Source organism: Schistocerca cancellata, chromosome 4 (assembly GCF_023864275.1).
Source record: "Schistocerca cancellata isolate TAMUIC-IGC-003103 chromosome 4, iqSchCanc2.1, whole genome shotgun sequence".
In the NCBI taxonomy this organism is placed as follows: domain Eukaryota; kingdom Metazoa; phylum Arthropoda; class Insecta; order Orthoptera; family Acrididae; genus Schistocerca; species Schistocerca cancellata.
Window position 1 is genome coordinate 743,011,117 of NC_064629.1, and position 26,803 is coordinate 743,037,919.

The 26,803-nt window shown below is 42.2% G+C and overlaps 1 protein-coding gene across 1 annotated transcript in view; it reads left to right on the plus strand.

Annotated features, from left to right (window-relative positions):
* LOC126184464 (DNA mismatch repair protein Msh2) overlaps positions 1-26,803 on the plus strand; it is a 220,434-nt gene that overhangs the window by 100,257 nt on the left and 93,374 nt on the right. Inside the window, exon 5 of the mRNA XM_049926855.1 lies at positions 12,053-12,160. Within this exon, the coding sequence (XP_049782812.1) occupies positions 12,053-12,160 (108 nt within the window). The remainder of the gene's footprint in view (positions 1-12,052; positions 12,161-26,803) is intronic.

Consider the following 26,803-nt stretch of genomic DNA (forward strand, 5'->3'; position numbering starts at 1 on the left):
CTTCTGCTTTCTCCATGTCTTACCGAAGTTAAAAGTCAGACTGAAACAAACGTTTTTGCGAGGACTGCTCTCATTAGCTGGAGTTGTCGAATGTAAAGCTACACTTGTCAAGTTTCTTCAAAATGTCTGTTTTGATGGTGTATATGTAAAGAGTTTTTTTAATTGCTATGAATATTTGAAAAATTGCTAAATTCGCTCATGATAAAAAATACCTTAACATTCATTTCTCAACACTAACACAACGGCTTCTGTGATGGCTTCTGTGACAAAAAGCAGCAATAAGGGTTGTAAGCATTTATGGCAGCAACTAGGAGCATTTTTCAGAACTTGGTTAGGTTAGGTTAGGTTAGGTTAGGTTAGGTTAGGTCTTAGGCTTTGCACCCAAATGTAAACTGCAGACAGTTTTTTGGATTCCAAAAACCGGATAAAAAGTGCAGCTTGCATCCGGGCCGTAAAAGCCACTATAGTATTGTTTTCAATATTTAATATTCGTAACGCTAAATGTGGGCTTTGCCGTAATGCGAATTGCGTTAATTTGAATATAAAATTGCATTGCAGTTATGGAATAATTTTCGGGACTTGAAATTTCTTCCGTTAAATGCGGGTTTACGCTAAATTGGGGTCGCACAAAATGGGGGTTATACTGTAGTGACACATATGAAGCATAAGAAGACACAGAAAGTACATGAAACAGGTGCAGTCAATATCGAACATAAGTGTTAAGCGCTCTTCACTGCCGCACAATCTAAAACGCCCACAGATGGCTCCTAGACTGTGAAGATGCTGCTGTACCCCTTGTCTCAATTTCAGACTCCATATACAACTGTTTGCTACAGCCCACCTCAAAATTTAAGCCAACGGACATTACTGTCATGCGTTCCCTCTCGCTTGGAAGAGGTCCCTTGGGCCCTTCCCTTCCCAGGTTTCCACCAGTGGGAAAGGTGACGCCTGCTCATGGCTGAAGTGCCCACAAGCAACTGGTCATAGGGATTCCCGATCGTCCTCAGTCCCGGAGACTGACTCAACCCCTCCCAGCCAGGGAACCCAAGGAGCCACGAGAAAAGTCCAAGAAGAAGACCCCTAAGCCCAAGGAACTTGTGGTGGCACCCACCCACCCCACCACTACCTACAAGCTCCACGTTTGAGGATGAGGTGGAGATTCTGGCGTCTGCTGAGGACCTGGATCTCGCTGGACCCTCAGACACAATGGATATAGACTGCTCAGGCAATAAGTCAGTGGCAGCAGATGACTCTGAGACGTAAACTGCCTCATTGAATGTTCCATGACTTCCCAGTCTCACGATGTCATCCTCCAGTGGAATTGCGGTGGTTTTTTCCACCGCCTTGCTGAGCTCCGACAACTTATCAGCCTTCACCCTACTTCTGCATTGCTCTCCAGGAAACTTGGTCTCCGGTGATGTGAACACCCGCCCTCAGTGGGTATCAGGGTTATTATAAGAATCGGGCAGCTTATTCAAGGATACTGGTGGAGTCTGCATCTACAGCGTTAACTCTCTTTACAGCGAATGTGTACCTCTTCAAACACCTTTAGAGGCTGCCGCTGTTAGGGTGTGGACACCACACGGTGTTACTGTCTGCAGTATCTATCTTCGACCGGATGGTGATGTCCCACAGCATGTATTGGCTACACTGATTGCCTAACTGCCGCCATCTTTTGTGTTACTGGGCGACTTTAATGCGCATAACCTTTTGTGGGGCAGATTGGTCGCAACAGGCCGAGGCACTGTCGTTGAGGAAGTGTTGGCACAGCTCGCCCTTTCTCTCGTAAATAATGGTGCCTCCACACATTTGAGTGGCACATGGCACATACTCCCAATGGAGTGTGCATGACGACTTGTGCAGTTGTGACCACTTTCCGATCTGTCTGTCACTGCCACAGCGTCACTCTTCTGGGTGCCTCCCCAGATGGGCTTTGAATAAGGCTGACTAGGACTCACTCACCTCCATTGCCACTATTGAGCCTCTTTTTCATGACGCCATTGATGTAGTGGTTCACACAATAACCACAGACACCGTTTCTGCAGTGGAATCTGCAATTCCCTGTTCTTCCGGGTCCCACCAGAGGACTGTGCCTTGGTGGTCACTGGAGATCGCTGAGGTGATTAGTGATCGTAGGCGGGCACCCCAATGTCATAAGCGGCACCCACCACTGGAACACCTCCGTACCTTTAAGTGACTCCGTGCCCGAACCCGACGCCTTATTCGCCAACGGAAGCAGGAGTGCTGGGAAAGGTATGTCTCCACCATTGGCATCCGTACCTCTCCTTCGCAGGTTTGGACCAAGATTAGGTGACTCTATGGATATCAGACCCCTGTTAGCATACTATGGCTTTCCCTGAATGGAGCAATCTATTCTGAATCAGACACAATTGCAGAACTCTTCGCACAGCATTAAGCTCATAGTTCCGCTTCTACAAATTACGCGCTGGCTTTCCACTCCCTGAAAGAGCGCCACTCTGAATCATACAATGCTCCATTCAGTATGTGGGAATTCCAAAGTGCCCTAGCCACTTGCCCTGATACGGCTCCCGGACCGGATTGCATCCACTGTCAGATGCTCAAACACCTCTCTGTGGACTGCCAGCAACACCTCCTAGACCTTTTCAACTGTATCTGAGCTCCCATCACAATGGTGTGAAAGCATCATCATACCAGTGTTGAAACCTGGCAAGAACCCACTGGCGGTGGACAGCTACCTCCTCATTAGTCTTACCAACGTCCAGTGCAAGTTGCTCGAATGCATGGTGAGCCAGAGGTTGAGTTGGCTACTTGAGTCTTGGGGTCTTCTGGCTTCGTCTCAGCATGGGTTCCGTAAGGGCTGCTGTGCCACTGATAATCTGGTCTGCCTGAAGTCTGCCATTCGTACAGCCTTTGCCTGCCATCAGCATCTGGTTGCCATCTTTTTTGACATGCGGAAGGTATATAATACAATATGGCGACATCACATCCTCACTATGCTTCATGGGTGGGGTCTTAGGGTCCCGCTCTCGATTTTTTAATTTTCTGTCTCTTTGTTCCTTCCGCATGCAAGTTGGTCCCTCCCATAGTTCCTCCTGAGTCCAGGAGAATGGGGTCCCACAAGGCTCTGCCTTGAGTGTCTGCCCCTTTTTAGTTGCTATCAATGGGCTAGATGCAGCTGTGGGAACATCCGTATCAGTTTCCTTGTATGCTGATGACTTTTGCCTGTACTACAGCTCCACTGGAATTGCAGTTGCTGAACGGCAGCTGCAAGGTGCAGTCTTGGGCCATATCGTGCAGTTTCCAGTTAGCCCTGGAGATTGGCCTTCCAGAATGTGATCTCCAGTCAGTATTGCAGCAAAAAGTCCTTGGTAATTGGGGGTGATGAATGGGGCTCCCAGCCTTCCCCCAACAAACTTTGGGTCATCAAGGAGACTACTGGTGTGTGGCGATCCTCCATGCAAGCCTCTCGCAAGGACTCAATTGTTCTCTGCTGGCTACACATTTGTCACACCTGCAACATACGTTGTGTTTGAACATTACGAATTACCTCGAAGAGAATGGTCTGTTGACACACCGGCAACATTGATTTAGAAAACATTGTTCTTTTGAAACACAATTAGCCCTTTACTTGCACAAGGTGTTGAGTACTATTGACAAGGGATTAAAATTGATTCCATATTTCAAGTTCCAGAAGGCTTTGTTTGACACTGTGCCTCACAAGCAGCTTGTAATCAAATTGTCTGCTTATGGAATATCATCTCAGTTATGCAACTGTATTCGTGATTTCCTGTCAGAGAGGTCACAGTTTGTAGTAACTGATGGAAAGTTACCGAGTAAAACAGAGGTGATTTCTGGCATTCCCCAAGGTAGTGTTACAGGCCCTCTGCTGTTCCTTATACAGATAAAGATTTAGGAGACAATCTGAGCAGCCGTCTAAATTGTTTGCAGATGATGCTGTCGTTTATCACCTACTAGTCATCAGACTATCAAAATAGATTGCAAAACAATTTAGAAAAAATATCTGTATGGTGCAAAAATTAGCAGTTAACCCTAAATAATGAAAAGTGTGAGGTCATCCACATGAGTGATAAAAAGAATCTGTTAAACTTTGGTTACATGATAAATCAATCAAATCTAACGGCTGTAAATTCAGCTGAACCAAAGACTATGTTTTGGTGGCAAAACACCTAGAAACTGCAACAGATCTACTAAAGAGACTCCCTACACTACACTAGTCCATCCTCTTTTGCAGTACTGCTGTGCAGTGTGTGATCCTTACCAGATAATATTAATGGAGTACATTGAGAAAGCTCAAAGGAGGGCATCTCATTTTGCATCATCAAGGAATGGGTAAGAAAGTGTTATGGACGTGATGCAGGATTTGGGAGTGGGCTGTGGGATCTTCTCAAGAAATTTCAATCACCAACTTTCTCCTCGAAATATGAAAATATTTAGTTGATGGTGATGTACATAGGAGAAATGATCATCATAATAAAATAGGAGAAATCAGAGCTCGCCCGCACGGAAAGATATAAGTGTTCGTCTTTTCCGTGCACTGTTAGTATGTGGAACAGAAAACAATTGTTGTGAAGGTGGTTTGATGAACACCCTGTCAGCCACTTAAGTGTGATTTGTAGAGTAGCCATGTTGATGTAGATGTAGATGTAGAATTCATGTAATGGTATGAGTAAGGCCAACCAAGTGACCTGGTTGCCCACCCTTGGCTGTCGCCACTTGACCAGCCAGTGGAGCACAATCATGTATGCTAGAGCCTGACTGCGAGACTGCACACAGTTGTTTGGCTGTGCTCGCCTCTTTGCTTCTGAGTGCACCCATGATTTTTTTTTTTGGGGGGGGGGAGGGAGGGAGGGGGAGAGAGAGAGAGAGAGAGAGAGAGAGAGAGAGAGAGAGAGAGAGAGAGAGAGAGAGAGAGAAGGGGGGAGGGGATTTGTGAGCTGTAATATTTAGCTTCATGTTTATGTTCGTAGCAAGCGCTTAACTTTTCCACTATGTGATTGGTAGTTACCTTTGATCATTCCTTTGTGTGTCAGTGTGTCATACAACTGTGTTAAAAACAGTGGTATTGTGATGTAAAGTCTCACATTTTGATGAGTCACAAAATTATAGGTTATTAGGAGCAGATACAATGTCACATCCAACCACTGCTAAAGTGCACCACTAGTTTGAATAAGGCCCAAAATATATGAATGATGATCAGAATTCCAGGCTCTGTAAGTCAATTACTTACCATGGTCTGAAGTTCTTCTGTAAGCACTGGCACAAATGTAAGTGGAGGGCTCCACCCATTTCCAAGGATGGACAGGAATAAATAAATATTTGGCTTTGTATGGGTGCTTCACAAAGGAACGGATTATTTCGTGCAAATATTTTGAAAAAAGGCATATCAGACATTAAGACACACATTTAAATTAACTGGGCAGTTATCATGAAAAATCATATAAAGTAGCTCTTTTTTTATGGTTCAACATGTAGACTATTTTGGATCCAGTGATCAGTTTTTGTTGTGTAGACATCTCTGCAGACTTCTTGGCTACATCCTAATGATTTTTTTTTCTTTTTTCAATGTTACACAATTTCCATCTCTATCCTTAATTCCCGTAAGATCTTATATATATGAGATCTTATGGGAATTAAGGATAGAAAAACAAAGATGATGTGACTTACCAACCGAAAGCGCTGGCAGGTCGATAGACACACAAACATACACACAAAATTCAAGCTTTCGCAACCAACGGTTGCTTCGTCAGGAAAGAGGGAAGGAGAGGGAAAGACGAAAGGATGTAGGTTTTAAGGGAGAGGGTAAGGAGTCATTCCAATCCCGGGAGCGGAAAGACTTACCTTAGGGGGGAAAAAGGACAGGTATACACTCTCTTTACAAAGTGATATTTCCAGCAGAGAGTACGAGTGTAGGACAGTAAATCTTTGACAAGGGCTGTTTGGTTGAATCTGGGAGTGGGGCTGAAGGTGAGGCCTTTAGATAGGACAGAGGTTTCGGATTGGGAGAGAGGTTTGGAGGAAAGGTTAACTATTGAATTAGGGTGTTGTGGTTCCAGATTGTGTTGATTGGAATTTTGAGGTTTTGGAGGCAGTGGAGCTGGAAGTGGGAGGTTGAGTAGATGGGAGAGACTGGGTTTGTGTGCAATGAGAGGAGGTTGAGGTTTGTTGGAAAGGTTGTGAAGGGTGAGTGAGTTGCCTTTCCGGAGGTGGAAAACCAGGAGATTGGATAGTTTTTTGAGGTGGAGGGTGGCATGCTGTTCTAATTTGTGGTTGGCCTGTAGGAGGATGCTCTGAACAGCCGGTGTGGATGTGGGAGAAGAAAGACTGAGGACTTTTATTAAGGATAGGAGTTGACGGGTGTGTTGATTGGCTGAGTTGATGTGTAGGTGAAGGATTAGGTGGGTGAGGGCAATGGATTGTTCAGTTTGGAATTGGTATAGGGACTGATGGAAAGAAGGGTTGCAGCCAGAGATGGGAACTTGAAGTGTGAGGCCTTTGGGGGTAATGCCAAATGGCAGACAAGCCTGAGAAAATAAAATATGGGACCATAACCTGGTTAGGGCGAAGGCATGTTTGCGGAGGGAATGTAAATAAAACTTAATGGGGTCATTGTGGGGGTGTTGGGAGGGTAACATGGTATTAGAAGGTGGAAAGTGTAACATGAGGCTGAAATGAAAATGTATGGGGAGAGATAAAGATGAACTAGAAAGCAACTGGAGATCTGGTGTGAAAAAAGGCGAAAAAGTATTGGTTAAAGATGGGCTATGTTGATCCTGTGGTGAACTTGGGTTGGTAGACAACGATGTGCACAAAGGTTAGGTGGTTGTGTTACCGTCAAAACACGTTAGAGGGTGGAGAAATTTGGGAAAATTTCGAAAAAACTGCGTGTAAATGTATTAAAAGGAGTGGTTTTGTGGTGGCAGATTATGAAAATGAGGCTAACAATGGTCTGGCGAAGAAATAATAACGTTAAAAACCTGTGGGAAGCGGCTAAAAATGATCAGTGATGTGGGAAAAACGGAAATGGAAATAAGAAAGTTATTAGAACTAGCCGAAATGGTTGTTTAGTAAGTGAAAGGAACTGTTTCTGAACTAGAAACAGTGGATTTTAGAGCAGCGGTAGTGTTGAAAGCGGAAAAAATATTTTTTTGGTTATGGTTAGGAAGTGAGTTACGTATTATTGAGTATATATAGGCGGGATAAAATTGTATAGTAGATTATGGTAAAAAGGAGAAGGTGAATAAAAAGTGAGTGTATACCTGTCCTTTTTTCCCCCTAAGGTAAGTCTTTCCGCTCCCGGGATTGGAATGACTCCTTACCCTCTCCCTTAAAACCTACATCCTTTCGTCTTTCCCTCTCCTTCCCTCTTTCCTGACGAAGCAACCGTTGGTTGCGAAAGCTTGAATTTTGTGTGTATGTTTGTGTTTGTTTGTGTGTCTATCGACCTGCCAGCACTTTCGTTTGGTAAATCACATCATCTCAGAAGTTTGCATACTACGAATGTTCTGCTTTGTATATGCCATTTACAAGGATGACAATATAAATATGAAGAAACTGCACTGTGCATTCACTTGATCACTGATCAAAGATTACAAGACAAAATACAACTTTTCTTGAATAAATTTTATGAAAGGTATACGAGAAATGACTTATTACATATATACATTTAAAAAAAAATTTTGCACGCATCTCTGTTTAAATTTGTTCTAACTTAAGACAAGAATCAAATATTGCAACTGAAGTCACTCTACTGTCATCTGAACATGAAGCTTGTGCTTCAAAAGATAAATTTGGATTTCAAAAGGGTCTCTCCACAGAACATAACTCAGATTATACAAAATTTAAATGACAAAATATTGCCAACTGGTATTTTCTGTGAATTGTCAAAAGCACTGTGCAGGAGGTCAAATATTATCGAATCACAGGCCTTGCTGATAAATGGTTTTCATCCTACCTAGCTGTAAGGATGCTGATAGTTCCACCAAGAAACTTCAGGGGGAAGGGGGGGGGGGGGGTGTACACAAAGAAATGGCTCCTTCAGAATGGGGAATGGAATAATCAATTGGGGTGTATTATAACGACTGGTACTGAATCTGCTCTTGCTCTTGTTATATATTTATAATCTTTGATCATATAATGAAGACGCAGATATATTTCTCTTTACTGATGATGCAAGTATTACACTCAAGCCTAATGGAGTACCTTCAACATTTGAAAATGTAAATAACACATTTCTTCAGTTAATCAAAGTGCGGGTGCAATTAGGATACCACATTAGAGAGTTAAAATTTCTTAGCTTTTTGCAGTAAATCTGTCTGACATCTGCCCAAATGATTGGTGCTCATAGAAACCATGCAGGACTTTCTCTGCCTAGAAAAAGTTAACAAACACGACGACAAAACATGTTTCCTGATTTGACAACAAACTGATGACAGCTATATAGACCTACAGTTTAGACATCTGTACTCTTAACCCTTCTTAAAAATTGGAACAATCTGTGCCATTTTCTACTCTGCTCTGTTGTTACAATAACCTACAATAAACTGTTCTTGGCAGTGGGGCCAGTTTTCACTTATCCAGTATATGTATGAGTACCTTGGCAGATACAGTACCCTTCACTTTAAGGACTGACTTCTGCTGTTTTGCATTTCACACTCATTTATTTCCATGGGTAGTTTGTGATCATTTTCTTATTGTAATTGTTAACCAGAAACAGTATCCTACTTTTCTTTTAACACTAGTGATCAGTGAAGTGACAATAGCCTTGTGTGTTCAGACATAATGACTGAGAAGCTCATCTGCAGAAACCAGCACAGTTTTAGGAAACAGCAGTCATGCGAGAGACAGCTGGCCCTCTTTGTGCATGATATACAACAGGCTCTAGATACCAGCTCCCAGGTTGATGCCGTATTTCTCGACTAAAGAAAGACATTCGACTCAGTTCCGCACTGTCACTTGCTCCAAGAAGTGCACGCTTACGGTCTATCTGATGACATATGCAGTTCGATAGAAAGTTTTCAAACAGACAGAGAGCAGTATGTCATTCTGAATGGGGTGACTTCAACAGAAACAAGCGTAACATCAGGTGTGCCCCAGAGCAGCACGATAGGTCCACTGCTTTTTATGATTTACATAAGCGATCTGGTTGATGGTATTGATAGCGGCATTAGACAGTTTGCCAATGACGCTGTAGTCTACAGGAAAGTAGTATCACATGAAAGTTGTGAACAAATCTATGAGGATTTGCAGAAAACAGATGTGTGTTGTAATGACTGGCACTTATCTCTCAATATTAGTAAGTGTAACCTACTGCGTATAAGAAGGTGAAAATCCCCATTAATGTAAGAGTACAAAATAAATTCCCAGTCTTTGGAAGCGGTAACATCTGTCAAGCATCTGAGTGTGACCGTTCGAAATGATCTCAAATGGAATGATCAGATTACACAAGTAACAGGCAAGGCAAACTATAGATTGCAGTTTATTGGTAGAATCCTGAAGTGATGCACTACTTCAACAAAGGAAATTGCCTACAATCTACCTACATCTACATCTATACTCCGCAAGCCACCAAACGGTGTGTGGCGGAGGGCACTTTACATGCCACTGTCATTACTTCCCTTTCCTGTTCCAGTCGCATATGGTTCGCAGGAAGATCGACTGCCGGAAAGCCTCCGTGCGCGCTCGAATCTCTCTTATTTTACATTCGTGATCTCCTCGGGAGGTATAAGCAGGGGGAAGCAATATATTCGATACCTCATCCAGAAACGTACACTCTCGAAACCTTGACAGCAAGCTACACCATGATGCAGAGTGCCTCTCTTGCAGAGTCTGCCACTTGAGTTTGCTAAACCTCTCCATAACGCTATCGCGCTTACCAAATAACCCTGTGACGAAACGCGCCGCTCTTCTTTGGATCTTCTCTATCTCCTCTGTCAACCCGACCTGGTACGGATCCCACACTGATTAGCAACACTCAAGTATAGGTCGAACGAGTGTTTTGTAAGCCACCTCCTTTGTTGAGGGACTATATGTTCTAAGGACTCTCCCAGTGAATCTCAACCTGGCACCCGCCTTACCAACAATTAATTTTATACGATCATTCCACTTCAAATCATTCCGCACGCATACTCCCAGATATTTTACAGAAGTAACTGCTACCAGTGTTTGTTCCGCTATCATATAATCATACAATAAAGGATCCTTCTTTCTATGTATTCGCAATGCATTACGTTTGTCTATGTTAAGGGTCAGTTGCCACTCCATGCACCAAGTGCCTATCCGCTGCAGATCGTCCTGCATTTCGCTGCAATTTTCTAATGCTGCAACTTCTCTGTATACTACAGCATCATCCGTGAAAATCCGCATGGAACTTCCGACACAATATGTTAGTTCGTCCAGTCTTGGAGTATTGTTCGTCTGTATGGGATCCTTACCAGTTGGGTCTGATTCAAGAGATTGAGAAGCTTCAAAGAAGAGCAGCAAGATTTGTGACTGGTACATATAGCCATCGCAAGAGCGTTACAAATCTCATAGAAAGTTTGAAGTGGGACACACTTGCAGATAAACGACGTGCTAAACGGAAGGGGCTGCTCACTAAATTCTGAAATCAGATCTTCGCCGAGGATGTAGAGCATATATTATTACCACAAACTTTCAAATCGCGCAGTGATCACCATTCAAAGATAAGGGAAATTAAAGCTCGTACTGAGGCGTTCAGACAGTCATTTTTCCCTCGCCCGAGGGGGGGGAATATGACTTTGGCACGAATTGTGCCCTACGCCACACACCGCTTGGTGGCTAGCGGAGTATAAATGTAGATGTAGATTCCTCACTTCAATATATCGACAAATTATGGTCAGTTTGTTGCCAGCAAATCTACTAATTTTGTCTCAGGACAGTTCAAAATAATTTTCAGTAAGGTTTTTGGTACAGTGCCACAAGAATTTTTGTCTGTCACCCAATCTAAATCTGTGTGTCTCCCAGACTACAAATGGTCAATTGAAACCTCCATCTATTATTATAAAATTATTGGGAAATTTCTGTGTGATATATTGCAGGCTTTCTCTGACGCATTCCATCACTTTAATACACAATGTGAACGGGGACAGAAATAGCAGGTGATTATTTTTCATCTTCTTTTGATGATTATATTTGCTCAGATAATTTTGTATTCTGGCTCTGCATATACCTCTTTATACATGTAATAAGTCATTTCTCGTATACCTTTCATAAAATTTATTCCAGAAAAGTTGTATTTTGTCTTGTAATCTTTGATCAGTGATCAATTGAATGCACAGTGCAGTTTCTTCATATTTATATTGTCATCCTTGTAAATGGCGTATACAAAGCAGAACATTAGTAGTATGCAAACTTCTGACATGAGGGGAATTACATGGTGTTATCATATGCAAGTACGCAGCAAAAGGCATATGAGAAGCTAAAATATTTCTCCTGTACATCTTTCCATTTGCATTTGGTCTTTTTTACAGTAATATAGTTCCATCACATAAAAATCACAATTTAGTTTCCTCTATAGTCGTATAAAACCTTGAAGATGAATTAGAATTTCTAATTTTGCATTGTGTAAAAAGTGATGTGTAGGAATCAACCTACAACAATGCAAAAAAATTGTAGGTGATCAGTTTTCAGTCATATTTATATATGAATGTGTAATTTGATTGTAAAATGACTAGTTCTGCATAATCACAATCAACCATACAAATGATCCATGGAACATGAAAGTAACTAACTAACTGTTCTTCATAATGTTTGTTGGCAAGTGGAGTACACTATTGTTTGCTTTTTGTGGAACCAAATTGTTAACTTACTGCAAATTTAAAGATTCAAAAGTGTAGTGTTTATTATATTTATATGTACAAACATAATGCAAATTCAGTTTATCTTATCCTGTATTCGATTTTGCACAAGATATGACTTGCCTGTAACAGTCTTTTTTACGTTTTATAGTAATACCATCTGTGATTTCACTGATTTTGAGTTTGTGTTTATAAATAATAGCAGATGTCGTAACATTTATTTTTCTTTGCTGTAGGGTTCCCCTGGGAATCTGTATCAGTTTGAGAAGATTTTGTTCAATACAGACATTATGCTCAGCTCTTCTGTGGTAGCAATACGAGCAGCCAGTGGTACAAAGTCCAAGGTATGAAATACCATGTATCTTAGTTCTAGTATTGTTAATAAAATAAACTTTTTGCTTCTCAGGATGTTATTAACACATGTGAAGTCCACCTGTTGCTGTTGCAAAAGGATAGATTACTGGGGACAATTTTGTTGTGCTTTCCTGTTTTCTATGAAGATTATTCATTTATTTCTGAGAAACAAAATAATTTGTATCAGAACAGTGTTTATTGTAATACGGGTAATGCAACATTTCTTTTCCTGTTACTAATTTCAGTCACAACTAGTATTATATTTCCTGGACAGACACTGGTGAGCAATTGACTTTGCTATAAGTGGTATATTGGAGAGTAACCATTTGTGTGTTCTTGGTGGAGGGAATAATTTAGTGTTGATTATGACAGATATTTTCACGTGATATACTGGCTGTCTAACAGTTACTCAAAGGACAAAGTACTGTGGAGGCAGGATTCCTTGTGTTTTATTGCTGCCAGAGTAGTGGTTTTCTATATCCCCAATATCAAGCATACTCTGGTTTCCAGAGGTCATTATGTAAATTATCTTTTGCTATTACCCCGTTTCAAGTAACCTGTGGGTACTGAGTGTGACAGTAATAATAAAAAGTGTGCATGACAGGCGTTGTTGTCAACTGGCTCAGATCATAACAACAGATAAATCGGTAACTGACAATGAAGTGGGTCCCTCGCCATTCCATAGTGGATAGAAAAAACATTGAGCAACTTTTTCAACCAAGACTATATTTTCATTGTTGGGTACAAATGCAGCTGTCTCTTACAAGTACATCTGCTAACCATACACTATAGGTGTCCTCTTCATCTTGTAAACAAGTATTTATAAAAATCCCATTCAAAAATTTATGTAAGAGCTGATTCCATTTTCCTTGCAGTTGACTGATATCCTTTCTTCTTTTAGGCTTCTAATAGACGTATGTATGCCACTGGCTCATCTGTTGTAAATGTTAGTCATTGCCATGGGTACTTCATTGGTCATTTTATTAATATTAATGTTATCCTATAGGTAGCACAACTTCCAATTTTATCTCATAAATTAATCCCCTTGGTCTGTAATAAAAACACAATTTCTAATGTTTTTATCCTTCTCTTACTTTGTTACCTTAATCCCCATGTCTCACTTCTCATAGAACAAAGAATGTTTTGAGATTATTTTATACAGTCCCTCGCATGTTTCCTAAAGTGTCATTTAATTCTGCATCGATTCAGTTTCTCTTCTTAGGTCTTCTATTGTTTCTCCTCCCCTATGTTTTATGATCTAGAGCTAATGTAGCAAGTTTAGAGCTATCCATCCTTTGTGTTCATTCCAGTTGTTGTGGTACTTTACTATTTTTTCATAGTCTCACTAGTTCTTACCACATTAAGTAAAAAGTAGCTCCACATTCAGGCTCAGAGGACCACGGGATGACGATCAGCCACTGTATTGTCCTCTGCTGTAATGCCTTCATGTGGATGAAGTATGAGGGCCACTGGGTCAAGCACAGCGCCCTCCCGACTCTTGTCAACTTCCCAAACATTAGAGCCACTGCTTCTCAATTGATATGCTCCTCAGTTGGCAAAACAAGTATGAGTGGACATTGTTCCAGTCCTCCACTGAGGAAAATCTCGGGCTGTTCTGGAAAGTCAGCCACGCTGACCACTTAGCTATGGAGGCTGACAGTTCTTACCACATTGTTAAGATATATTGCTATTAAGAGATTTAAGTGAAAGCATCAGTTGTGTTATTTCTCATTAACCAGCTTCTTAGCCCTTTGTACGTGTTTTCCTTACATAACCTTTGTTTTCAGTTTCCTGGTCAATATTTTCATGTTATACAATTGTGTAGTTGAGTCATCGTAAGTTGATCCCTGTAAGTTGCAGTGGGTTGGGCACACCAGATTCACGGGCCTACCTCGACCGATAACGTAATGCGATTTTTTAAATGTGAGTTGTCTTGATATGTAATGCAGTAGGTGTAAGGGCCATGTGAGGAGAATAACTGCTGTCAAAGCCTGTGGACAGCACAGCATATACTATCTACTTCGACCATCTTCAGTTATTTTGCTCCCCAAATAGCAAAACTCTTTTACTACTTTAAGTGTCTCATTTCCTAATCTAATTCCCACAGCATCACCCAACTTAATTCGACTACCTTCCATTATCCCTGTTTTGCTTTATTTGATGTTCATCTTATATCCTCCTTTCAAGACACTGTCCATTCCGTTCAACTACTCTTCCTGGTCCTTTGCTGTCCCTGACAGAATTACAATGTCATCGGTGAACCTCAAAGTTTTTATTTCTTCTTCATGGATTTTAATACCTACTCCGAATTTTTCTTTTGTTTCCTTCACTGCTTGCTCAATATACAGATTGAATAACATCGGGGAAAGGCTACAACCCTGTCTCACTCCCTTCCCAACCACTGCTTCCCTTTCGTGTCCCTCGACTCTTATAATTGCCATCTGGTTTCTGTACAAATTGTAAATAGTATTTTAGTCCTGCCACCTTCAGAATTTGAAAGAGTGTGTTCCAGTCAACATTGTCAAAAGCTTTCTCTAAGTCTACAAATGCTAGAAACGTAGGTTTGCCTTTCCTTAACCTAGCTTCTAAGATAAGTCGGAGGGTCAATATTGCCTCACATGTTCCAGTATTTCTACGGAATCCAAACTGATCTTCCCCGAGTTCGGCTTCTACTAGTTTGTTTATTGCAATTAAATATGTCCATCTGATACATGTTTATATTCAAATACCAAAGCATATTGGTGCTGTAGACTTCCTCATACCTCAGATTTTATACTCTACTACAAGTCTGACAATGTATTTTCTTTTCTGTTTACAAAACAAACTTAGTCTCTGTAGCTTAGGGCGTAGGGGTTCCCATTTCTTGAGGTGTAGTGACAGCATGTGGGCTGTGGCTTGCCCTTTTCTTTTACCTTTGCTTGGAACAGGGCTAGTTGGTACATCTGGCAACAGCACAGCTAGGCCATGGTACAGCTTAAGCTGCTCAAAATGCACTACCACAGTATGATCAGACAACTGAATCTTTGCGTTTACCGGGAATGTCACCTGTAAAACAGAGTAAGGGCTCTCATACTAAAGAATGAACGTTTTAGTTCTTCCCTGTCGTACTACTGGATATCGGAGTAGAACAAGATCACCTGGTTTATATTATGGTAGCATAGTGCGTTTGTTACTACATTACAACTGACGTTGAGTGGTTTTGGTGCTGTTCTGCTTAAGCTATTTCCAAATTGACTTAAGATGGCGGGCCAATACTTTTACTTTGCTCATAATTACTCCAGTTGGGAAGTTACCAAATGCAAATGGGGAGTTCGTTGGCCTTCCATAGCCTGCTTTGTAGGGCATACATGCAATTGATTCATCATACAGCTGTTATATGCCAAAGCAACATAAGTGACATATTTATCCCAATCTACACGAGTCTTCTCCACGTAATAAGACGGCATTTGAACAATTGTCATATGGATGCGTTTGAGGCAGCTGTTTGCCTGTGGATGAAAAGGTGTTGTGCACCATCTCTTGATTCTTAACAGTTTACATACTTGTACAAGTAGGGCAGACGTGAAGTTGGAATCTTAGTCAGTTAATATAGCGTTGGGGCTTCCAAACCAAGTAATTCACACAGGCGCAAGCGACTGTTCCAGTGCTCATAAATGTGAGTGGTACTAGAATTAAGTACCGAGAAAAGTGATCAAGAATAGGCGAGATGTACTTATTGTATTGGGTACTTCATGGAAAGGGGCCAACATTGTCGAATGTGGCAGTTTGAAATGGTCTCATAGCTTCTGGGAGGGTATGTAAAGGGATTTTGTTCCTTAGATTTTGAATATATTTCTGTACATTTGCTTGTCTACCTTTCCACCAAACGTGAGAGGCTATCCTAGCATTTGTGGCACATCACCCATTATGACAGGCCTGCAAACTGTCATGGCATTGTGCCATAACACACTGCCATAATTATTTAGGTATTACCACTCTGTTACCCAAGAGGGCCTTGTGAAATAGAATACCATCTTCAGTGACAAACTCTACGTGAGATGTGTACTAGTGAGATTCTACTTCTCAGTCTTGTGCTTCCTTTAGCTCCTTTATTGAAGTATCATCCTTGTGAACAATTCTGACTTTGTAGCTTAATGAGCCTACATTTTGATGGGATGGCCAGGTTTGTAACATACTGTGTAATCATACTATGTTATTTTCAGTGCACATAGACTTAACCTACTGGGGTCCTTTGAACTTAACAGCCATACAAGGGTGAAAACAGTGAACTTGTGCCCATATCAGTAGCATTTAAAATAATTGACTCAAAACATAAGTGCTAAAAGCTGTTTCTTGGTAGTGCAATAATAAATCTCAACTGAATTCAGCTGCCTAGAGGCATAACCTATAGGCTTTTCCTCACCATTGTACTCCTGAGAAAGAATTGTGCCCACAGTTTAATCAAATGCATCTGTGGAAAGAATAAATCGTTTTTCAAAATGTGGGTAGATTAACAAAGCTATGTCACATTCCTCTGTCCATTCAAATTCAACGGCCTTCTTTGACAACATCATCAGTGACTTGGCTATCACATTATAATCCCCCACAAAACAGTGATGATAATTTGCTAGTCCCAGAAATGATTACAGCTCTTCAACGTTTGTAGACACTGTAAATTTTCTACAGCTTCTGTCAATCTGGGGTCTGGCTTAACTCCATCTGCACTAATATGATGTCCCAGGTACTGGACAGTGACTTAGGAGGTGAGCACTTCTATATTTTCAAACTAAGGTGTGCAATTTGCAACCTAGACAACACGCTCCTTAATCTCTCTGCATGTTCATAAACTGCCCTTTAAAAAATTATTATGTCATTCAGATACACGAGACACATAATAGCCTTCAAACCTCTCAATAGTAAGTCAGCAAATATTTGAAAAGTGGCAGACCCATTCCTTAGACCAAACTGCATATGGAGAAACTGATATAATCCAATAGGAACCGCAAAAGCAGTTTTGGGGCAATCTTGTGGTGCAATCAGAATTTCGTGGTACCCAGAACACATGTCAGGGGTGGTAATCCCCCAATCAATCCATTGTTTCTTTGATATGGGATAGAGGGCAAGTGTCTCGGGTAGTGACTTTGTTTACTGCTTTTGTTTTTTGGGACCATGACTACAGGTGAAGACCATGCACTTTGCAGAGTGTTGAATTATTCCTGCATCCAGCTGCTACTGAATAGTTTCTTCAACAATAGATTGTAAATGGTATGGTTATCTACACTGGTGAGCCAAAACATTACGGCCACTCCTCACTGCGATGTTGAATGCTGACTGGTGGTGTTGTGGGTACATGATGCGGTACCAAAAGTATGTAAACGGAATGGACATGGACGGTAGATCACCGTAGCGAAGATATGGGCTGCAAATGGGGAATCCATTGATATATTCATCTTGGTCGAAGGGCAGGTTATTACTATGCAGAGCCTGTGAATGAGTAGCTCGAAAATGCTGAAGCTGGTCAAGTCTTCATGTGCTGCTGTTGTGAGCATCTAAGGATGGAGGTAGAAGGACAGTGAAACTACCACTAGGCAATAAATGGTTGGACATCCACAACTCTTCACAGAACGTGGTGTTCGAAAGACTGTCTGCTCTGTGAAGTAGAATAGATGACGATTTGCCATCTCTGCCAAAAGAACACAATGCGAGGGCGCACACAAGTGTTTCGGGGCACATTGTTCATCATACGTTGTTGCACATAGAGCTCCACCGCAGACCACCCCTGTGTGTTCGCATGTTGACCTATCGCCAGTTAAGATTGCAGTGGGCATGGGATTATGGGGATTTGACTGTCAATCAATGGAAACATGTTGCCTCTTCAGGTGAATCACATTTTTACTACACTAGGTCAATAGTCATCTCAACAAACACCATCATCTAGGTGAACAGTGCTCAAAACATGCAGTGCGCCACGGACACAGGCTGATTGGAGCAGTATTATGCTGTGGGCAACATTCTCCTGTGCTAGCACGACACCTGTGGTAGTAATCGAAGACACTTTGACAGCTGTGAACCACCTGCATCCCTTCATGCTTGATTTTGGTCCGATCAGCACTACCATCTTTCAGTAGTATAATTGTCTGTCTTGCATCCAGAACTGTGCTACAGTGGTTTGAGGAGCATTATAGTGAACTCACGTTGATTTCTCAGCAACCAAATTCACCTGATGTAAAGCCTGTGGAACTCATGTGGGTCACTATCGGGTGCTATCACCATGTAGGCAAATCAGCGGCCCATTATTTATGTGAATTACATTACCTGTGTGTAGACATCTAATGCCACAAACCTACCAACAAACTGTCGGATCCCTGAGACATAGAATCGATTATGTGTTTCATTCCAAAGACAGACAAACAAGTTATTAATTAAGCATGTGGTCATAATGTTTTGGCTCACTGTATGGTTTCTGAGCGATCTGTCTAGCATCCCCCTTCAGAATTTCATGCTGTACGAGGTTAATTGCTGGCAGATACTACTGTTCCTTGAATAGCCACGCGTATTCCTCCAGAATTGGATACAAAAAATTCTGATCTGAATCAGGCACATGTGCCAACTTCTCTCGCACCTGGTTCCTTACCACTGACATAATTGCACAAACCTTTCTCATTGGCAAATTCTTCGTATTACTTGGCTCCCCCTGCAGGTCCGGGGGCTAGAATAGGCCCGAGGTATTCCTGCCTGTAGTAAGAGGCTACTAAAAGGAGTTAAACACATTTCGGCCTTTATGTGATGGTCCCCTGTAGGCTTTGACCTCCATTCTTCAACATTTTCCCGAACAGCGAACCAGTTGGGAAAGGGGGCTTTACATGGTGCATCATGACCATCGTGCACTGAAATCTTCAGCCCACTTTCTTGTCGTCGCATTGCAGTCCCACCCATTCTCCATCTCTTGGGTGAGGACACCTTCCTGGGTGCATTTTCCACCATGCACTATGCAGTGTAGCTTTCTGCGTCGACGATGACCATGGACCTCTTTGCACCTGATATCCAGCATGGTGGCCAGTTCGTTGTGGTGAGGCTGCCATGTACCCTGTTGGCTGTAGCTCCCTGACCACACAGGGATCACTCTGCTGATCCCTGCGCCGTTAACTCCCCACGTATGCCAAGGGGTAGATGCTCATCTCCCTGGGGCATCGGGACTCCCGGCAATGGCCATCCTACCAGGTGGCCTTTGCTGTGGCGCCCATGGGGGGGCCCCTGGTCGGACTGGGCGGCATCAGGGCGGGTGACACGCGATGAAGTGTAGTCCATCATCTCTTGCTAGTGGTGAAACGCCCACAGTCTCTAAGCGATCGCGAGCTTGATTCAATGCACGGAAGTGCGACCCCAAATCGTTACCCTCCCTGTCCACATTATGGGAGAAACGTAAGCCTTCTTCGGCTTCTCTCGCTACAGAGAGGTCCCTTGAGTCACTCCCTTCCCAGGTTTATCCTAGCGGGAAAGATGACACCCACCAGTGGCTGAAGAGCCCAAAGCTGCTGGTTGTAGGACTTCATGGTCATCTTCAGTCCCGGAGGCTGAGCCAGTGAAGTCCTTCCAGCCAGGGAACCCCAAGGAGCAGCGAAAGAAATCAAAAAAGAAAACCCCTAAGTCCAATGAAATTGCGGTGGCACCCACACCACCGCTACCTACAAGCTCTGCATCTGAGGATGGGGTGGAGATTTCGACGTCCTCTGAGGACCTAGATCTTGCCAGACCCTCAGACACAATTGATATAGATGACTCAGGCAAAAAGTCAGTGGCAGCAGGTAACTCAGAGGCGTAAACTGCCTCTTTGAATGTTCCATGCCTTCCCAGCCTCAGGATGTCATCCTCCAGTGGAATTGCGGCAGTTTTTTCCGCCACCTGGCTGAGCTACGGCAACTGTTAAGCTTTATACCTGCTATCTGTATTGCCCTCCAGGAACCCTGGTTCAGAGTAATGCGGACCCCTCCCATTAGCGGCTATAAGGGATATTACAGGAACTGTAGCGACTATAATAGAGTGTCAGGTGGAATTTGTGTTTGTGTCCTAAACTCAGTTTGTAGTGGACATGTGCCCCTTCAAACCCCTCTTAAGACTGTGGCTGTCAGAATAAGGATGACGCAGGAAATAACTGTCTGCAATGTGTATCTTCCTCCAGATGGTGCAGTACCCCTGAATGTATTAGCTGCACTGATTGATCAACTCCATAACCCTTTCCTACTTTTGGGAGATTTAAATGCCCATAACCCCTTGTGAGGTGGTACCATGCTTACCGGCTGAGGCAGAGGTGTCGAAACTTTACTGTCTCAGTTTGGCCTCACTGTCTCAGTTTGGCCTTTGCCTCTTAAATACTGGGCCACCACACATTTCAGTGTGGCTCATGGTAGTTACTCGGCCATTGACTTATCCATTCGCAGCCCAGGACGTCTCCCACCTATCCACTGGAGGGCATATGACGACCTGTGTGGTAGTGACCAGTTCCCCATCATCCTGTCACTGGTCCAGTGTGAGCCCTCGGACACGTCCCCAGCTGGGCTTTAAACAAGGTGGACTGGGACACTTTCACCTCTGCTGTCACCATTGAATCTCCACCACACGGTAACGTTGATGTGATGGTTGAGCAGGTGGCTACAACAATTGTTTCTGCGGCAGAAAACGCAATCCCTCGCTCTTTAGAGTGTCCTCGGCATAAGGCAGTCGCATGGTGGTTGCTGGAAGTCGCTGAAGCAATTAAGGAGTGTCGGCGAGCTCTACAGTGGCATAAGCGGCACCCTTCCGTGGAGTGCCTCATAGCTTCTGGGCCTGATAGGATCTACAGCCGGATGATTAAACATCTCTCATCTGTCTACAAATGACACATCATCATCATCATCATCATCATCATCATCATCAACCGGATCTGGTGCAATGGCGTCTTTCCATCACAATGGCGGGAGAGCACTGTCATTCTGGTGCTCAAACCCGGTAAAAACCCCCGTGATGTGGATAGCTAGTGGCCCATGAGCCTCACCAACGTTCTTTGTAACCTGCTGGAACTTACGATGTGTCAGCGGTTGGGTTGGGTCCTGGAGTCACATGGCCTGCTGGCTCCATGTCAGGACAGCTTCCGCCAGGGTCGCTCTACCACTGATAATCTTGTGTCCATCGAGTTTGCCATCCGAACAACGTTTTTCCAGACACCAACACCTGGTTGCCGTATTTTTTGACTTACGTAAAGCATACGACACGGTCTGGTGACATCATATCCTTGCCACATTGTATGAGTGGGGTCTCCAGAGCCCGCTCCTGATTTTTATCCAAAACTTTCTGTTGCTCCTTACTTTCTGTGTTTAAGTTGGTGCTTCCCATAGTTCCATCCATATCCAGGAGAATGGAGTCCCGCAGGGCTCTGTATTAAGTGTCTCTATTTTTAGTGGCCATTAACGGTCTAGGAGCAGCTGTTGGGCACTCCGCCTCACCTTATCTGTATGCAGACAACTTCTGCATTTCGTACTGCTGCTCCAGTACTGGTGTTGCTGAGCAGCACCCATAAGGCGCAGTCATGGGCTGTAGCCCACGTCTTTGAGTTTTCAGCTGCAAAGTCATGTGTCATGCACTTCTGTCGGTGTCGTACTGTTCATCTGGAACCAGCACTTGACCTTAATGATGATCCACTCGCTGTAGTGGAGACGTATCGATTCCTAGGACTGGTTTTCAACGCTCGATTAACTTGGCTCCCTCATCTTCGTCAGCTTAAGCAGAAGTGCTGGCAGCACCTCAATGCCCTGTGTTGCCTGAGTAACACCAGTTGGGGTGCAGATTGCTCTAGACTGCTGCAGCTCTACAGAGTTCTTGTCCAATCCCGTATTGACTATGGGAGTGTGATTTATGGTTCGGCAGCGCCTTCAGCATTGCATTTACTCGACCCTGTGCACCACTGTGGGGTTCAACTAGCGACAGGAGCTTTTAGGGCAGGTCTGGTGACCAGTGTACTGGTGGAGTCTGGTGTCCCGCCATTGCATGCATGGGCGCCTCATTGTCGGTGCGGTGCCCAATTGACAGTGGCCCATATTCTTCTGTTACGTCCTTCTTTGGCTGCCCTGCAACTTCATCTTCGGTTGCCGGACTCGTTATCATTGAGTTTAGCAGACAACGCCTCATGGACTGATTTGGTTTTACATTTCATCCATAAGGGTGGGTTTTATCATTCAATCTGAATTTTAGCGTGTGTCCTCGACCTTAGTGCTTTTAGGGCGAAGGTTTTAATGTGTTACAGGGTGGCTGGCTTTTCCTTTTTATTTTCGTGGTTGGCCAGCCACTGTAATCTGCTTCCTTGTTTTACTCTCTTCTAACTGTTTCTTGCCTCTCTGTTGTTCTCTTGTCCTCTTTCATTCCTTTTAGTGTTCGTTGCCTCTCCTTTGTTCTTGTAGTCTTTCCTTTCTTTCCATTTTGTGTTATATGTCTTGTCTATTTTATTCTCACACTTGTGGCATTGTTTTATTAGGAACAAGGGACCGATTACATCGTAGTTTGGTCCCTTTCCCCCACTTTTAAACCAACCAACCAATCTTACTTGGCTTAAATTGTTCTTAACATAGAACTTTGGTTTCTATAACCTTTTCTTCACCTCCCAATATCTTTCCATATGGAATCTCGATATCTCGTTGACCGAAATTGTCAACACAAGCTGGTACTTTAAATGTCTTTCCTAAAACTTCTGGTTTACTTACACTTGTGTTAACACAGATTTGCAATTGGTCGAGAATGCCGTCTGGTAAAGTGGATCGGGTTGCGGCACTGAGTTGAACAGTTTGCATCTTGTAATCTGTCACCATCTGACCACGGAGAATACCTGGCTCAATTTTGAGTAAGAGAGATGAATTTAATTGATAATGTTTTCTTTGATGAAGCTCAAACCAAGAAAATAGCTATTTACCAAATAAACTTGGAACATTCCAGTATGGATACTCCTCAGTGGAAACCAGTTAGAATAATTAATGACTCAAGGACAAATGTTTTTAAGAATAGTTAACAAGAGAAAACCTGGGATGAAACTTATAATTAATTAAATGCTAACGTAAGGTTTAATCTATCCCATGATAAATTCATATCATTATTTGAAAACAGCTTTCCACATAAGCTAATCAGAAGAGACGTTAAACAGCGACGTAAAAAACCGTTGATCACTAAGAGGAGTAAAAGTCTTGTGCAAGGAAAAAGGAAATGTATGTGTCAGCAAGAACAAATAGAGATCCAGCAATAATTGCACACTACAAAAACTACTCAAAATTACTAAGAAAGGTTATTAAAAAATCGAGGTAAATGCACATAATATCAGAAATCAATAATAATGTCAGTAGACCTAAGGCTATAAGAAATGTAGTAGAATAAGAGACAGGACAACCAGCCACAGAATGGGATAACATCACTATTGAACTGAATGGAAGGGCTATAAATGATGAATCACGGATAGCAAATGCATTTAATAATGATGTCTTAAGTACAGTAGAAAGTATAGGGGCAAACAGTACGAGAGAATAATCACAGCAATATGTTGAAAAAGTAACTCAAACTAAATACAGTCATTTGTATCACCAACTTTTCCTACTGAAATTAAGAAAATTATATGTTCTTTCATATATCAAAGCTCAACTGGTTTTGATGGTGTTTCTAATAGATTCGTTTCCATAAAATAAGTCAGGTCTTATCTGAAATATGTAATTCATCACAAACTTGAGGCAGTTTTTCAGAGAGACTGAAATATGCAATTGTCACACCTCTATATAAGAAAGGTGATAGGAAAGATGTTAATAACTGCTGACCTGTTTCGCCCTGCTGAGATTATTTTCCAACACTTTTGAGAAGGTGATGTATTCTAGAATAGCACTTCACCTTAGCAATAATAATATCCTCAGCAAATAGCAGTTTGCATGTCAGAAAAGTCACTCTACTGAGAATGCCATTTACGTCTTCAGTCAACAAATTTTGCAAACGTCATGTAATAAAATAGTACCGGTTGGTATTTTCTCCAACCTATCTAAGGCATTTGACTGTGCCACTCATAGTATTCTCCTAGATAAATTGAAGTTTTGTGGAATTGATAGTATAGCCACCCAATGGGTAATATAATGTATAACCAAAAGAATGCAGCAAGTGGTACTTAGTAATTTAACCAATATAAATCATTGCAGATCTTGGTGAAAGAGAAATCGGTGAGTTGACATATTTTGCATATTTTCAGTAAATTTCATCATATGGAATAATGTTCTGGGGTACCTCATCTTTAACACTCTAAGCGCCAAACCCGTAAAATTTACGGGCCGCTACATTTAATTTAATGCAAAACACTGCAATGTTTCTACAGGTTTGGCCAGCATTATACGTTTTACAGATGTTTATTAACAAAATGCGTCCATAGATATCACAGCAGTGTTGTCTACAGCACCGTAATTCATGTTAAAACTTATCTTTGTGTTCTCAGTCTTCCTTTTGTCATTGTTATTTCATGTTTGCAATCGTGTCTTGGCGGGGTTTATCAGACGCAGAAATCGCGGATTTGATTAATGATAGCAGCACTCTGAATAATGTAGAGTAATTCTGATGATTCTTAATACAATGGTGTGTTTGAAGGTACGTATTCCCGAATTTTCAACGGCATATCACTGCTCGTAATTATGCAGTACACACATTTCTACTGAACAAGTCTTCTGTAAGAGATATAGGTAATTACATATAATGTGATATTCCTTTTAGAGTGTAAGATCGATGACAGCCTTTCTTCAGAGGCAGACGAGAATGATGTTTAAGGTGTTACTTCAAATCCAGTGGCTGCGCCACATCCAAAAGATGTTGACTGGACTGAATTTGACACCTACCGACCTCTGTCTGTCAACACTACACCCGGGCAGATTCTAGTGAATATTGATGACTCAAGTTCTGTACTGGATTGCAGTAAGGTGTTTCTTACTGACAGCGACATAAAAGAACTCAATATACAGACAAATTTGTATGCATCACAGACAATCCAGAAGAAAAGAGGAGGAAATAACATGAAGCCTAATTCAGTTTTGAGTTCCTGGAAGCCAGTGACTACAAGTGAGATGAGGCGTTTCTTGAGTATGCTTTTCCAAATGTGTATTTCAAGAAAGCAAAACATTGTGGACCACTGGAGCACTAATCCTGTTCTTAGTTGTAACTTCTGTCCCCAAGTCATGAGTTGTTTTGCGTTTTACTCAGATACTGTCATGCTTGCATCTTGTTGACAATTCTAAACAGAAAAAAAACAGGTGAAGAATGATTTCACCCATTTTATAAAGTTTTACCTTATTATTAGAATTTGAAGGAGCGATGTATCCAGGCATATCATCCCTCAGAGAAACTGACAATTGATGAAGGCATATGCCCATTTTGAGGTCATGTGAGCTTCCATGTTTACATGCAAAATAAGCCTCATAAGTATGGACTGAAGGTTTATGCTGTTGCTGAAGCCAGTAGTGGCTATGTTGTAAACTTTGAAGTTTATGCTGGTAAGCATATTGTTGACACTTTTTCGTCTGCTATTGTATTGCGATTGTTATCTGACAGCGGCTTGCTGAATAGAGGTCATACTGTGTATATAGACCGATTTTATTCCAGTCCAGAGCTTTTTCAGCGACTGGCTGACAGAGGTACTGGAGCTGTTGGTACTGTAAACAAATGTAGGAAAGGATTACCTAAAGATTTAGTATCTAATAAACTGAGAAAGCTCAAAATGTCTTTTCAGCGTAAAGATAATGTATTAGCAATGAAGTGGAAGAACTACCGAGCGGGGTGGCGCAGTGGTTAGCACACTGGACTCGCATTCGGGAGGACGACGGTTCAATCCCGTCTCCGGCCATCCTGATTTAGGTTTTCCGTGATTTCCCTAAATCGTTTCAGGCAAATGCCGGGATGGTTCCTTTGAAAGGGCACGGCCGCTTTCCTTCCCAGTCCTTCCCTAACCCGAGCTTGCGCTCCGTCTCTAATGACCTCGTTGTCGACGGGACGTTAAACACTAACCACCACCCCCAATGAAGTGGAAGGACAAGAGGGATGTGTATACATTGTGTACAAGGCATCAGGCATTTGGTACACATACTAAGAAAAATGGGTCTGTAGTAATGAAACCACTTCAGGTATTGGATTACAATCTGAATAAAACTGGAGTGGATATCAGAGACCAGTGCCTGCAGTGCACAACAAGAAACTAACAATAACAGACTTCATAACAGTGCTTGCAGCTCAGCTTGTTGAAGATGGTACACTTCAAGTCATACAAAGGAATGAAGGAACTTTGGGTCGGCTAACAAAGAGACATTTTTTGCAGCACATACCTCCAACTACAAAGAAATATACTGCTTGTGTGTGTCACGTGTGCAGTGCCAGGACGAAGAAAGAGAATTGCAAAGCTTCTTGCAAAGAGACACGGTACGAATGTGAACAGTGTGGTGTTTCACTCTGCCTGGAACCTTGCTTCAAAATTTTCCACACTAAAAACAATATGATTGTGTAAAATTTGTATGCAATTATTGTAGACTGACAGAAATATGTTATGTAGTGCCATAATATTAGTTAAAAATAAATAACAATCACATTCTCTTATCTGTATGATTTTTCTAAATTCTTAAAAACACCTA